Below are 14,979 nucleotides of genomic sequence, written 5' to 3' on the forward strand. Positions count from 1 at the left end.
CAAACAAGCAGCAATATGTCAAGGGAAGCTGTAAAGCAAGGCTCCTCAGGAAATCAGCAGCAGTTGACGTCTTATTTTTATGATCTCTGATGCATGTTAGAAGTTTTATGGGCTGTGGAGTTCAGCAGCCGTCTCTGTGGTGCAAAGCTCTCTGGGCGCCTGTGTGCAGCCGTCAGTCAGACAGGAAGTTGAATTGTGGAACATATCACAGTTTTCAGGGTCCCACGCTTTGAATCGTCTGCAGAGGGTCCAGGTGGCGCTTCAGTCCAAGTCTGAGTGGTTCGTTACAAAACCAGGAGATTCAACTCGAGCTGTGGCAGAAAGACAGAACTCAAACCTTCAAGCCTCCTGGACCAAAGCAAGAAGAAAAACTATGGAAAAGGTTGTTGTTTTTTTACACTGTTTTTTTATTTAAGGAAGTTAAATAATTTGTACTGTGGCAAAAAATATAAAATCCACCCTCAACGCTCACTGACAATATTTACTTACTTGTTTAATTTAGTTGGATTTCATTTGGCAGAATTGTCAGGGTTTAAAAATGGTAGCAATATTTAGTTTTGAACACTTTTCTCTGTGGTCGGCTGCATTACCGGAACATTTTGTCTGGTTCCTGTAAAGTAATAGCTGCCATCATAACTGGCCCTCTATCTGACATGTAGCCTCATATATCTTTGGAAGTGGGCTGGGTTTTTTTTTTGTCTCACTGTCAGATTAATAGGTTTTGTTAGATTTAAGGTTCAAGCATCAGCTCCTTCAGATCACTGCTTCTTCATTTAAAAAAAAAAAATCATTTTTAACAGGGGCGGAGCTAGGGGGTGGCCACAGGTGCCGTGGTCACCATAGAAAAATCTGCTACCCCACTAGCCACCCCCTACCATTGCTTCAACAAAATCTGTGGCAAGTTTCAGACAAAGGTAATACTCAAAGAGGTAATTTTTCATGTGAACAGGTGGTGGCAGTGTTTGATATTATGAAGTTTAATAGGTTTGTATGGCGAAAGCACCGTGTGCAATAGTTTTGTGCTCTAAACTGTAGATACCTTGTAAGATTTTTCACCATTTAAAAGACAATAATTTCACATTATTGTTATTTTAACTAGTTTAGGAACACATTTAGGAGCTTACGCGGTTCTTCATGACATCATTTATAGGGGTGTAACGATACATCGATTTATCTATTAAATGACTGATTCAATCATCCATCCATCCATTATCTTTACCCACTTATTCCATTTTGGGTCACGGGGGTCGCTGGTGCCCATGTCCAGCAATCACTGTGCGAGGGGCGGGGTACACCCTGGACAGGTCGCAAGTCCATCACAGGGACACATAGAGACAAACGTTCACTCTCTCACTCACACTTAAGTGCATGTAAAAGTGTCCTGATTATCTTTCACTTATAAAGAAACACAAATAGATACTGAGTTTACATAACATGACTATCAATGCCGTGTTTCTTCTTCAGGTGAACGGACAAATTTATTGTGTTTCCCGAGTATTTGAACTCTCACTGGCACATGTTGCAAACGACATGAGTTCTGTGTGTTGAGCCGTCCTTCTGTTGGAATCAAAATATTTCCACAGAGTTGATTTAAATCCAGCAGGAGAGTGAATTTCATTATCTGTGTTTTCTGCCTCGTCTGCCATGTTGCTGAGGCGGCCGCAGAGATTGGTAACTCTAAATTGTCCCTAGGTGTGAGAAATGTGAGACTATACTGAACAGGTCATTTATTTTATTTTTTCATTAATCAAGAATAAAATGTTTGTTTTATTTAAATGCCTGGTGCTTGTAATAACAGAAATAAAGTGGTTAAATCATATTTGAATTGTTTTTGTAAATTTATTTAAATGTAAATGAGATGGGCATTTGATATCGCAATATATCGATCGCAGACTTGTGAATCGAATAGAATCAAAATCGTATCGTGACAGACTTTGATGTTGAGAAAAATTGTATCATTATACAAACAAATCAACATAATATCGTATCGTGGTAAAGCTGGTGATTTACACCCATAGTAATTTACGTAGTAGGCACTGCCTGTCTGAGTAAATGACAGAAACGGTTCTTGATTCACAGGAACTTGCCATGTATGAAAAATGGTAGGCTCTGCCAATTTTCATTCCAATAAAAAGATCAAATATAAAGTTAATCAGATTCCTGTATTGTAAAGAGGGTATAATCAGGAACACGCTTTCAATCACAGAATTTTCACAGTTTATTAAAACTCCCTTATGATACAAATTCCACTAATGCCGACTTTTCTTTCATACTTAAGAGAATAAAATCTGCTTCTGAAACAAAGTTAGTGACTTTTGTTCATGAACCTACAAAAATAATGTCAGAAAACCTCAATCACTCTATCATGTCAACATGCAAATACTCTAACAAGACACGTTAAAACAGATTAATGGTTAGTCTACAATTAAATGTTTAATCCGAACTGCCTGGAAGTGAACCCAACAGGTAGAAAAGGTACAAGTGTTTGATCTGAATCATAACAGTGCAAAAAAAACCAAAAAAAAAAAACAGTAAAAATACTGAAACTAATAAATTATACACAAACAAAAAAATAGTTAATCCAAATGTTACTGATGTGAAAATACTGCAGAATATATCGTTTGCAATAGTTATAGAACAATGGGAGTGATAAAAGCTACAAAAACGTCAGACTTGTAACGATCTTTGCTCGAACAGAAAGAAAAGCATCTGAGAGACACGCACGCTGATCACGTCATGGCTGATGGGTGTGCATCGGTCTGTGAGTCCCAATCTAAAGCTTATGATCAGCCACTAGAATGGCTCACCTGGCATAAGAGGAGGAGGACACTATACAACACTACAGCGCAGCCTGCAAACCATTAAAACCAGTAACGTATCCTAACGCCAGGTCTAAACTGTAGGACACCTCTGATAGTAGTAACTAAGTAAATATAATGTTATAAAGTCAAGACACAAGCTGGTCTTAGACTTGACCTGCCAGGCTCTGAAGAGTCCCAGCACACCCCAGCTTTTATTACAGGCTGTCTATAGAAAGATACAAAAGTCGTGATGGGAGAATATTAGATATTCCTGCAATAATTCAACAGGAAGCACCGAGTTTAACCTACGGAAATGACAACAAGCAGTCAGGGGGGAGCAGACGAGAGACGATTGGCATCCACGTGATCGCAGTGATGAATGTACGCCATGCAAACATACAGAGACAATTCGAACATGGAACATACTGGTAGTTAAACTGCAGAATTATAAACCAATTAATACCAGCTTTCATGCTCCTGCAAACTGCTACAGCAGACGACACCATTAGGACACGCATGCAAAGTTTAGGCCACAGTCACTCAGATTCACTGACAAGCTGGGCCTAAAACAGGAGTCGTCTTGTGGATTGAGAAAACGAATTAAGCTAGTAATCTGATTTATCGATGGAGGCTTGGTTTGTTTGTTGGGAGGGAACTGATAAAAACATGTTCAACAACCTGACACCTGAGAACTCCCGGGGCTCTTTGTGAAACTTGACGTTTCTCTCAGATGTGCAGACTGAAGCTAAAAGAAAGCTGGAGGTGTGTGACCCTTCAACTCAAATAAACACCAACAGTTAGGAGAAATGCTGCAATAAATATATAAACTGTAAAACTTCAGAAAGTAAAAACATGTAGTTTCGTAGTCGTGACCTCAGACACGTTAAGTCTACCGTGTGTCTGAGGACGTCACGCTAACCTTTATCAGCACGTCTTAAAGTGAGGTATTGAAAAGGCAACACACTGGTTCTGGTGTCAGTACCAGGTCACTGGTGTTAAAGGGATGTTTCAAACATTTTGGAGTGGGGTTCTGTGGATAGGTTAGAAACAATTAATGTCTTAACTGTTGCAGATAACTCTTGGAGCAACCTCAGTTTAGAGAAGTTTGAGCAGCCAAGACCAAAGTCCCGTCCTGCAAGGACTCAAATTTCCCTAATTTGATCGAGGTTCGTGTAAAGAGCCCGTTAAACCACAGGAAGTTTTGCATCACACGTATTTACATTTCTATAGTTATGTGCAAGCACAAACAGCAGCAGCAGGTAGCTGTAGCACTTCAGGTGCAACGTGGGGTCACTTGTGGTGGGGGTGTTACAACATTCCTGCTAAAGTAACTATGGAATACAAAAGCATAAAGGTTTAAACAGTCGTGTTTATGAGGTTTTCAAGCTTGATGCTTCACTGTAGAAGTGGGTTCACTCAAATTAACAAATCCTCCCATCAAGAAAATCAACGTGGACCCACTTCCAAAGTGAATTTAGCCATCTGCTACACTTCTTTATGATTTATGGAAAGTCTATTTATAAACTTCTACATCTCCCTCAGGTTAATTTTACACTGGTGTTTGGACAGAAAGGTGAATTCCTGCCAGAAGTGACCTCTGGCAACACAGGTGCTACAGCTTGCAGCTGCTTTTTGAGCTTACAAATAATGATCAGACTCCAGACCTGCTCAAAGATGAACTGGCAGGACGTAAAGCTCGATGAAACTGGGTTTGAATGAACCGCTGTAGACAGAGATACTCTTCAGTCTTGCCGTAAGCCAGCCTGTCCAGTAAGAAACGAGGTAGTTCAAAGAGCTATCAGCAACAGGTAAGACACTAACTATTCATAGCCCTTCCACAGAACCCCACTTCAAAATATGCAGAAACTTCCCTTTAATGCCTGGCCCAAGTTTAATTAGCTGAAGTTCACAAACACCTAGTGGTATGTGGAGGTCTGTAGTGACAGCCTTATTTGAGGTTAGGAAACAGAACAGTGGCTTCCTGTCAGCCAAGCTGCTGGCTAGTACAAAAACAAGTGGTTATGAAAAGATCAAAGACAAAAAGAAAGCACACTCACAGTCCCAAACACAAAGTGCACTTATCGTTAAACCAGAATAATACAGTAACATCAAGAGATTCTTCCCCCACCACCAAGACCAGAGCAAGCTCAGCAACCAATCCAGAACCCCCCAGTTCATGTCTGTATGAACGTATGACCTGCCGCATGCAGACTGGATTCAGATATTTCACGAGGAGCAGAATATGACGAAGTCTTTCAGACGGAGTTAAACAGAAGCCCTCCAGCACTTTAGCCTGGTGTCAGACTCTTTAAATGGGGAGTGGTTATCTGGATCACGAAGAAGCAACACGCCACGACGCTTTAAAAAGAAGAAATACGAGTGAAACTCTTCAATATTTGACCCATGATGGGCAGCTCCAGCTGCTCGGTGTCGTGTGTAGTGGTTCCAGCAGAGCCACCGAGTTCCAATGTTGTCGTTTACACAGTACAGGAATAACAGAGGCCACGGCATCTCCAAGAAGTTAGCAGAGGTTTCTGCTCCAGCTGGAGATTTTCTTCCTTCTCAGGATGCTGCCTTGAAGAAGATGAGGGGGGTGGGGGGGGGGGGTTGCAGTTTGCTGTAACAGGTTCTCAGTAGTTGTGTACAGCGTTCTCCTGCCGATGTCCATGGAGATGTTTAAAGAGTACAAGCTCAGGCCTCGGAGCTCAGGGAGGTCCGTGTTGGGCTGGGGGGGAGGCGAGCTGCTGCACTGTGCTCGGTGCGGAAACTGTAATCATACTGAGACAAAGAGAGCAACAGAATCAGTCCATCCTTTACTGTCACACCTTCACCAAGACACTCTGAAAGGCCCGTGAAGCGACCTACCACAGTGCCCTCTCCTGGATAGGATGTGGAGCTGCAGTAAACCTTTGAGGTCATTCATTGGTAGAGACCATAAGAGGCTCGTCTCATGAAAACTGAAAGTTTTTAATGATCTTAACCCAAACCAATCATCCACATCTGCATAATCAATGCAGCAGGCTGTCAAAATATTAACATCTAGAGTTACATGGTGACTGAGGACACAGATATGGTTAGGGAGCAACAAAACTAGTATTTTATGGCCTGTCAGAGAGCCTGTGCTGGCTAAACAAGCAACCACTGACAGGTAGATAATCAGAACTGACACAGTAACTTTGAAAGTGAAGACTGTAAGAAGAGACATTTTATTACCTCTTTTTCAATTTCAGCCAGTGACTTGATTGTCATGCCCATAAGGTCCACCTGCTGCAGCTGCGTAAAGACAAGGTACATGAGGTGGGATGAAATTGTGTACACAGGGTCCCAGTTACACCCAAAATTAGCAACAAAAAAAAAAAGTATAAATAGAAACCGTACACAAGAATCAAAGATATATGCTAAACACTAATACTGTAAAACAATGCGGTGTATTAAACAGCAGCCTGAACATGAGTCTGTAGTGAGCAGATGGGTGTGAACACAGCAGCTTAAAGGCAAGAGATCAGCAGCAACAACACGAATGGCTGCTTAAAGATCAGCTCTATGAAGATGCTCTAGATTACTTCCCTCAGCATCACTTCGGTGCTCAACTAGAGCGGAGCTGTCAAATCACACTGCAGCTCACTGCTCCAGAATAAACACTGGTCCCCAGTAGAACTCCCTACTGGTACTAAAATAACAACTTGTACGACTTACATCTGAAGAGGCGCAGGCAAACTTCTCAGAAATCATGAAAGGCACTCCATCCATTGCTGAAAAAGACAATTCAAAAACTTTTCACATTAATGCATCATTGTAAGAAAGCCAAGAAACATTTACACAAATCATCTTGACTAGACAACGTTCTGTGGAGAATAACACTTTTGTCAAAAACAAATACATTACCGGTAAGTATGTACAACTAACTACAGAAGCTTGGGCCCATTAAAGCAGTTATTATGTAATTTATATGTAGTTTTACAAACGTTCATCTGTGGTAATCACACAAATATTCTCCAGGAAATGTTTGTTATTTAAATGAATAGAGAGGTTTAGGTACAGCTGTTCACACCTGGCATTAAAGTGTCTGGAGTGATGAGATCAGTTGATCTACATGCAAATAAACATTCACTACGTCACACATTGAGCAACAAACAGGACCTGAGCAGGTCTGCTGCCGTTTCTGTACAAACAAATGCATTTAATCTTTTTTTTTTTACATTTACTCGGCTCAGCTGTTCTGAACTTCTGTGGCGTTATTTAACCTAAACAGTTCCTATGAGCTTAATTACCTAAAAGAGTAAATGTAAGAGAAGGAGCATGAAATAAGTTGTCGTATCAAAGCTGTTGGAGCAAAGGCGTTGAAGATTTTAACTCGTAAAACTTCATTAGAGTAAAACACCCACCAGCTGTTATGTACATACGTTTACAGTAAACATTACATCAGTGGTGCGTTTGTGTTAGTGAATATAACGTGAAACAACAGTTCAGATTGTGATGACGCATAACGAGAACTTATGGTGACCACAGCAGGTCCAGTCAGCTCACAAACAACCAGAACAAACAGATACTCACCATATAGCACGCTGCTAATCCACACACAAATTCATGACAAAAATTGACATCTTTATTCAAAATGTATTGCAATAAACAGTTGGGGTGCACCGATAAAGCTGATTTATTGGCCCCGATTTCCTTAATTTTGGGAAATCAAAAATCGTCTGATTTTGCATGAGAAGCTGATTTTACTCATTTTTGTTTGTTTTAACAACAACTGTCTGAACTTCATTTATATTTCAGATCACTACCTCATGGCCAGTTAAAATAAGTCTGTATTGTTTCTAGGATATTGTTCAAGGGCGTATTTTACAATAAAATAATATTGGATAATTGAAGGTGCGTTGTGAACTTATAACACCCGACAGAGTCGTTTATAAAACAAAATCAGAATCGGCAGCTCGGACTTTTTTAGAAATCAGTGCACCCCTACAAACAATTTATTAGCACTTTCAGAAAGAAAAAAAAAAGTTTCTACAGAATATTTAACAAAAATGGCTGTTTAATTATTTTAAATGTATTAGTATGTATCTAGTATTCTCAAGTGTGTTGTATTTGCAGACGATGCAACTTTCTTTTGTTCGGGTAAAGACTTAAATCAGATGTTTGAATTAATGAAGATTGAGTTTGTAAAAATTCATACTTGGTTTAAATTAAATAAATTATCACTTAATCTAGAAAAAACAAATTATATGATATTTAGTAAAAAAAAAAAGCCATCTATAGATTTTCCTTTTGAAATTGATGGTGTTGTGATAGAAAGAGTGAGTGAAGTAAAGTTTCTGGGAGTGATTATAGATGATACATTGACATGGAAAAAACATATTAATTTTGTAAGAACTAAAATTTCCAGGTCTATAGCAATGCTACATAAAGTACGAGAATTTCTGACTGATAAAGCATCGTGTCTACTGTACAATACAATTGTGCCACATTTGATTTATTGTGTTGCTATCTGGGGTACAGCTTGTAAAACTGCAACCAAGTCTATTTTTATTTTACAAAAAAGAGTTATAAGAGTTATCGCAAAAAAGCATTATCGCCATCCTTCAAGTATTTTGTTTTATCAACTGAAAATTCTTAAGTTTTATGATTTGGTTGATTACAATATTCTATTATTTATGTACAAGGCTCAGAACCAAAATTTACCATCAAACATACAAGTGTATTTCGTTAAAAGGAATAGTTGTTATAATTTAAAGGGAACAGATATTTTTGTAAAGATGAAATATAGAACAAGTTTTAAGGGCAGGTCTACTTTGATCAAGGGAATTAGTTTATGGAATGGTTTGGATAATGATATCAAAAAGGAGAATTCATTAGTTGTATTTAAAAAAAAAGATTAAGAATGTATTGATGATGAAATATATTTAAGTTGGATAATGGTATGGAATTATAATGAATTGTGATAAGCTTTATGGTTGGTTGTATTATGTATTGTTTGAATAGATCGTTTTGAATTGATATTGTTTAGAAGGGGCAGAAATGATAAGAATTCGTTCTTCTTCTGCTGCCTTTCATTTTATATGTATCTTATTTTATTTGTATGGAATAAGTCTTGTTTTAACTGAAATGAAATGAATGAATAAATAAATGAGCCAATTGCCAAACTTTTTTTTTGTGTTTAAGGTAATTACGTCTGCTTGCACGGAGCTACACTGGCTCAGCAGGAAGTCCTACAGGATGGTTTGTGTTCAGACTAGAAAACTAATGTACCTAAAACCTCCGAAGACGGTTTGAAGGAAGATGTCTGACTGCGTATTGAGCGTTCATGCCTGTGTTTAGTGCCGTCCAAGAGCAATCAGATCATCCAGGATGAATGTTAGTACCAGGTCTGGCTTCTTCACTAACACAGCAACAGAATTTAGACAAAGGAAGGACAATAATAATAAAAGAGGATAATAATCCATTACTGACCTGAGATAGCATAAAGGTTGGAGTTCTGGTGCTCATAGTCTGGTCTGGTGGTGTTCTTCCCTCTGAAGCTGGCAGGTAGAGTCATGGAAATATGCCTTTTAAGTAAGAACATGTTTAAAAGTTAAAAACAAAGATGGCTACAATCGTCAGCTACATTCAGACAATGTTAATGTTTAGTGAAGATCATAAGAGTGTTATCATCAGGAAACACGAGTTAGCTCTAAGGTCAGAGGAGCAGGAGGTGTAACAGAACAGGATACAGCTGGTGCTTCTTGAATGGCCACTTGATGTGCCGCAAGGACAGAACTTTAGTGGAGACAAAAATAAAAACACATCTTAGGGCTAAACCAGATGTTTTTGATCTTTAGAAAAGCAGTGACTCTTTCACTTTTGTTCACGAACAAAACAATGAAAACCATTATCACAACACTCTGATAAAAAACGGACGATCATTTCTCTAAAGACGTCTTAAATTTGTTATTATTGGGCTTTTTTCTACTGGAATGTAAAACATTAATGGACACTAAATATTTGTTGCATTCATGTTTTCAGTGGTCATTTTGAACAGACCAGTCAAATTTAAAAAATGTAACAGTAAAGCACCTTTGCCTGTAGGAATTACTGTTTTAAAGAGCAACAAGACTATTAGGGCCCACACTTTATTGTGACGGAGTGAGCCCTCTTTTCTAGAGAGGATCTTTGAGTCCTGACAGATTGTCTTTGAACTGGCGGTCAACTTGGAAGACAGTCGGCGCTGATCCTCTCTCACACATCTGGAAGTTTAAAAGTGGTGGCGTTCCAGCAGCTCTTTGACTGCAGCAGCGTTTTACCTAATTTCAACATATTTTGCTTTTGCTTATTGAAAAAACACATGAATTTTCTGAAGGTGGAGGAATGCAGCAGCTCAAGATTTCTTCTTAAAAGGTGAAAAGAGACGCTGGCACTTAGACTCAAAACATTTTCAAGGACACGTCACCAATTTTTAACTTTAAACATTTAGTGGATTCCAGTAGTAGTATAATTTCTTGATATAATACTATAATTTTCAAGCAAATACAAGAAAAACGTCACCCGAGGTGAAGAAGATCTCACTATGGTCAACTATTTCAAGATATTTCATTTTTTCTTATTGACGTCAACATAACACTTGAATGCTGCCAGTCTTGATCTCATCCACTGAGATATACAATAATAATAATAATCATTATACAAAAAATAATAATTACTAGACAAAAATCAACATTATCTAATCATAATTCAGGCACAAAACATGTGATTATGTGTATGTAAGAACATTATTTACTTGGGCATCGGCGCGGCGAGAACCGGAGCTGGGACTGTGGAAGAGTTGACATTTTGGACGTTGTTGGTGGTCGGCGTGTGCGTCGAGTCCTGAGCACGAAGCACGTTCCCCATGCGATACCAGATTCCCATGTTGTTGAGCTCACTGTAAAACAATGTTAGCAGCTTTAACAAGGGAAAACATAAAGGCCAAGATTGGGAGCTTTAGATCAAGTAGATTCACTTCATCTTTTACAAATGCAGAACAGACCCGTTTTGATTTGTTGGTTTTTTCAAAAATGAACAAGGATCGAGTAAACCAGTCTGATATTAGTCACGTAAACACTCAATCAGGGGCCGCACAGCACATTAAGTTTTTCTTAATGATTCAGCCAGGAAGCGTTTGTCAGCAATTTTTAAATTTATTCATTTTTATTGACATTTATAAATATATTTAACGTATAAATCCACTTCAATTATTAGTAATCAATTTAAATGCTTTTTTTTTAGACAAGGAAACAAAAACAACAAAAACCTAATAATAAAAAACAACAAAGGGAGTAAAAGTGGTTTTTGTTACAGCCGATATATCGTTCAGAAATTGCTCGGTCTATATCTGGTCTACGTGTTTTTATAAAAACCATCCAGTTCTTCCAGCGTAGAATAAATCTGTCCTTTTCATCGTTTACTTCTGCACTTACTCTCTCCATCCTGTATATGTTCATGTTGAGCTCTCCAGTGAAAGACCATTTTTCATGAGGGCTTTTTTGCACGCCACTAATAAAATATTAAAACAGATATTTATCTATCTTTGACCATCCTTCAGGCGCGAGTCCAAAAAACAAAACTTTACTTTCTAAAGGCAGTTGACGTGCAATAATATCTTGCATTGCTTTATGCATCTACTTCCAATAAGTTCTAATGACTAAGCTGGAGAGTGACCTTTATAGTGGGATTTTTGGTAGGGTGTAATAAAATATCTTCGAAAGCAGCAATTTTCAATCAGTTTTAAATAGTCTTAACTTTAGCAAAAAAAGTCATTCATCCATTTAACCCGTTTACATTTTAAGAAAAAAAATCCTTTAAAATACGTCTGTAGGATTTCTAAAATTAACTGTTCTGCAATCAAATGGAGCACTTGTTTGGTTTTGGTTCCATTCAAAAGCGAACACCAACTTTAATTCCCAAACAGCAGACCTATATTTGTGTTTAAACCTTTGTTTGATGCTGGATGAACAGTTCCTCAACAAGCTCATTTACGGCTGGCTCGGTGTGCAGACACCACAAGGAGGACGTGTCTTCAAGCAGGGACTCATGTCGGCCAGTGGATGTAACAAAGTTTTACAGGTTGAAGTGACGCGTCACAAAAACTAATGGAATAATTTGAAACTACACCATGAATGTCATCATGCAAACACAGAAGAGAGAATATGAAAAGATTTAAACACCGCATGGTATTTACCCTATAAAGGTGTACTGAGGAGGCGCCTGCTTGGAGCGTCCCAGGATGCGGATGTCACAAATAGCTGCCTCAGTAGAGTCTCTTGGAATAAACTTGATGCAGAGCCGCCTCTTCCTGAAGGCCTGCTCCTCTGCAGGAAACCAGACGGAAGGAGTTTCACTCCCACGGCCAACAATACGCTCACTAAACAAACAGCTAACAGGTCTAATAATCAGATATAAACACATTTGACAGATCAATAATCTGAACAACTTTTAAATATATTTTCCATTTCGCAACAATTCCTAGGGATTTGGACTTGAGCTAATCTCTTACGAGTGTCAACAGTCTCCTGGATCGGGATGAAACCCACTGGCAGAGTGTCCTTTATGTCAATCAGTTTCATGTCCACAAGAACGTTACCTAAATGGCTCTACAGAGAAAGGGACAGAGGACAGCAGAGATAGATCATTAATAGATAGATCAAGGACAGATATTTGGGGACATCAGGGGGAAACAGAAGGTTTGCCTCTAACCAGCTTATAATACATTTATGAACATAATACTGTTGTTGAGTTGGTTTGTGAATCGACTTACATTTTCTTTTGAGAAAACTCTGGTGAAGCAAAGGTAACGAGTCACCTTGGATTTGAAAAGGCCATCTTTCCACAGGTCAGCATCCAGGCCATCTGTTGTTGTAGATATCTGGAGGTGAGGGATTCAAGAAGAGTCATCACTGAACTGAGACTAGAGTTACAAGCTCTGTGTCAGACGTGCAGAGGGGCCTGAATGGGTCCAAGGGAACCACAGCAACTAAATTTACACTTTCATCCATACATATAGGCGTTTAAATTATTTGCTTAGTCTTTTAGTCACATTTTAAAAACAAAACATTTTTTGGAAATTATTTTTTTCCTACATACAATTAATACCTTAAGTCAACTTTAAAAATAATTTACTTGTTGGTAAATTGCATGTTACTTCAGCATTTCAGACATTCATTAGTTCTAAGTACTGCCATGTAGTTTACCACATCATATCCAGTGGGTGCCCTGTTCCTAGAGGCAACCACTCCAACTCCAGTGATGGGGTCCATGGACATCTCCGGCAAAGCCTCAGAAAGGTCCCGAACCTCAGGCATGTTTGGAGAGCTCTACAATAAAAATTAACAATCTGAGGTTATTCACATATCACAGCAAAGTGTCACTCACTCATATGTACACACACAAACACAAATTTAGCTTGACCAGCTGTGATGATGACAAAAAGAACAGGCGCTCAATAATACTTCTTTGTAAATGCCTAAAAAAAAAACAGCCAACTAGCACCATCATAACACATCTACTGTGTTTTACCATGTGAGGAAGCCATTTAGACTGCTGGACATGGGCACCGGCGACCCCCGTGACCCAAAAAATGGAAGAAGCGGGTAAAAGATAATGGATGGATGGAAGCCATTTATTGGTATTTGTAATATCTAATAATTCAGGGAAAAGTTAAGAGATGCAAGATAAAGATGGTTTGGATGTGCAGAGGAGGCACAGCGGACATATTGGAGGACATATACAGGAAACAGAACGAGACAGATAACATTAAATACATAATGTTTAGAAAAACGGCATTGCTTTCCTTTATTATTAGTTATTTTAAGAAGTTTCGTCCACTATAATCAGACGCTGTGAAAAAAGTAAACTTGACTGAGTTAAATAAATGAAGTGTAAGAGATAATACATGGTTAAGTAACTATAACTGTCTAAACATGATTAAACTAATGAGAACACACTGAATATGATTAGCATGGAAACAGCCCATGGTTAGGGTCAACTCTTATTTAAATTGAAAGCACTTGTTATACAAGCACCACTTCTTATATGAGCAGAAGAGAATGGTTTACTACTAGGACATGTTACATTAATTAGGTCTCCAACATCTGGTGCAAAGATGGGGCTTACACTATCTATGGAATGTGTATGAGGCTAACAGAAAATCACATAACCCCGTTATTTATTTTTCAAAATGATATGTTACTGAATGATAACTAGTCCTTTACAAACTGTGATGATGATTTCGATAACAGTTGGTTGAAGTTAGCCAACAGGCTAGCTAACGAGCCTGAGAGCTAGCATGCTAGCGGGGAGTGTCCTCACACATCAGACCTACGGGTTGTTGATGCTGTCCAGCTGGTTGTTGTTACCCCTCGGCAGATTTAAGAGCTTACAAACAGAACTCCTTCATTGTCGTAGCCCAAACAAAAGCGGATTCGCAGACGCTTGAAGTTCAGACACCGTGCAGGCAACAGAGGCTAATGTTAGCATGCTAGCCGAGGAGCGGCACTTACCCAGCGGGGCTAACGACAGTTCAAGTCTCGTGTTTACTTCTGCGCTTTGCTCTCACCCACAGCTCCTGGGAGACACGCGTGTTTAGGACATTTTCATGTTCGGCGAAGCAATCCAGAACATTAGTTGTTTGGAGGTTTAGCGTTAGCGGTGCTAACGCTAAACCATTTATTGTCGGGTCGGTGTTCGGAGAACTGGAGGACCCGCAGCTCGCCCCCTCCCCTTCACTACGTAATAAACACGCATTAATCCAGCAGCCCAGTTTATTTTGCGTCTGTTGTCTCAATCATTCTGTCACAGTAAGTGGAGGACCGCCTCCAGGTCGTGTACATACTGTGCACATGTGCTGCAGGGCTGGAGTGAGGAGGGTGTGGATCTCTGGGCTACTAATGGGGCCCCATTTATAAGTTTTTTAAAATGGATAAAAGTTGTGATTGGTAGGCACAGCCAAAAAGTTAGCTTCGCTAAACCATATCCTGCTAACTAAAAAAAATAGCTTAGTTAATACTAAACGTGTTTTTAAAAATTGCAGAAGCTTCAATTGTCTCCTTTCAGCTGAAGCTGCGTCGACCAATCACGTAACGCGTTCATAGTAAGCCAATAGCGTTCCTTCAGCTGAAGCTGCGTCGACCAATCACATCACGCGTACACGTAGTAAGCCAATAGC

General features: G+C 39.1%; 1 protein-coding gene across 1 annotated transcript; it reads right to left on the reverse strand.

The window, feature by feature from the left end:
* Positions 1–5,435: 5,435 nt before the first annotated feature.
* On the reverse strand, positions 5,436–14,674 carry mvb12ba (multivesicular body subunit 12Ba). Its single transcript, XM_037692307.1, has 10 exons — positions 14,315–14,674; positions 13,007–13,129; positions 12,574–12,681; positions 12,313–12,409; positions 11,998–12,127; positions 10,558–10,701; positions 9,255–9,349; positions 6,498–6,553; positions 6,015–6,074; positions 5,436–5,579 (listed from the first exon to the last, which is right to left on the reverse strand). The coding sequence occupies exons 2-10, from the start codon at positions 13,115–13,117 to the stop codon at positions 5,493–5,495; spliced, it is 888 nt and encodes a 295-aa protein (XP_037548235.1). The 5' UTR covers positions 13,118–13,129; positions 14,315–14,674; the 3' UTR covers positions 5,436–5,492.
* Between the last annotated feature and the right edge of the window lie 305 nt (positions 14,675–14,979).

This window comes from Nematolebias whitei, chromosome 18 (genome assembly GCF_014905685.2).
Source record: "Nematolebias whitei isolate Nwh7 chromosome 18, NemWhi1, whole genome shotgun sequence".
Lineage (NCBI taxonomy): Eukaryota > Metazoa > Chordata > Actinopteri > Cyprinodontiformes > Rivulidae > Nematolebias > Nematolebias whitei.

Coding starts and splice junctions, on each gene's coding strand:
- mvb12ba (XM_037692307.1), bottom strand. CDS start 13,117: ATGCCTGAGGTTCGGGACCTTTCTGAGGCTTTGCCGGAGATGTCCATG. Junction 12,410..12,573: donor GAGTTTTCTCAAAAGAAAAT/GTAAGTCGATTC, acceptor CTTTCTCTGTAG/AGCCATTTAGGTAACGTTCT. Junction 6,075..6,497: donor TTGCCTGCGCCTCTTCAGAT/GTAAGTCGTACA, acceptor GTCTTTACGCAG/CTGCAGCAGGTGGACCTTAT.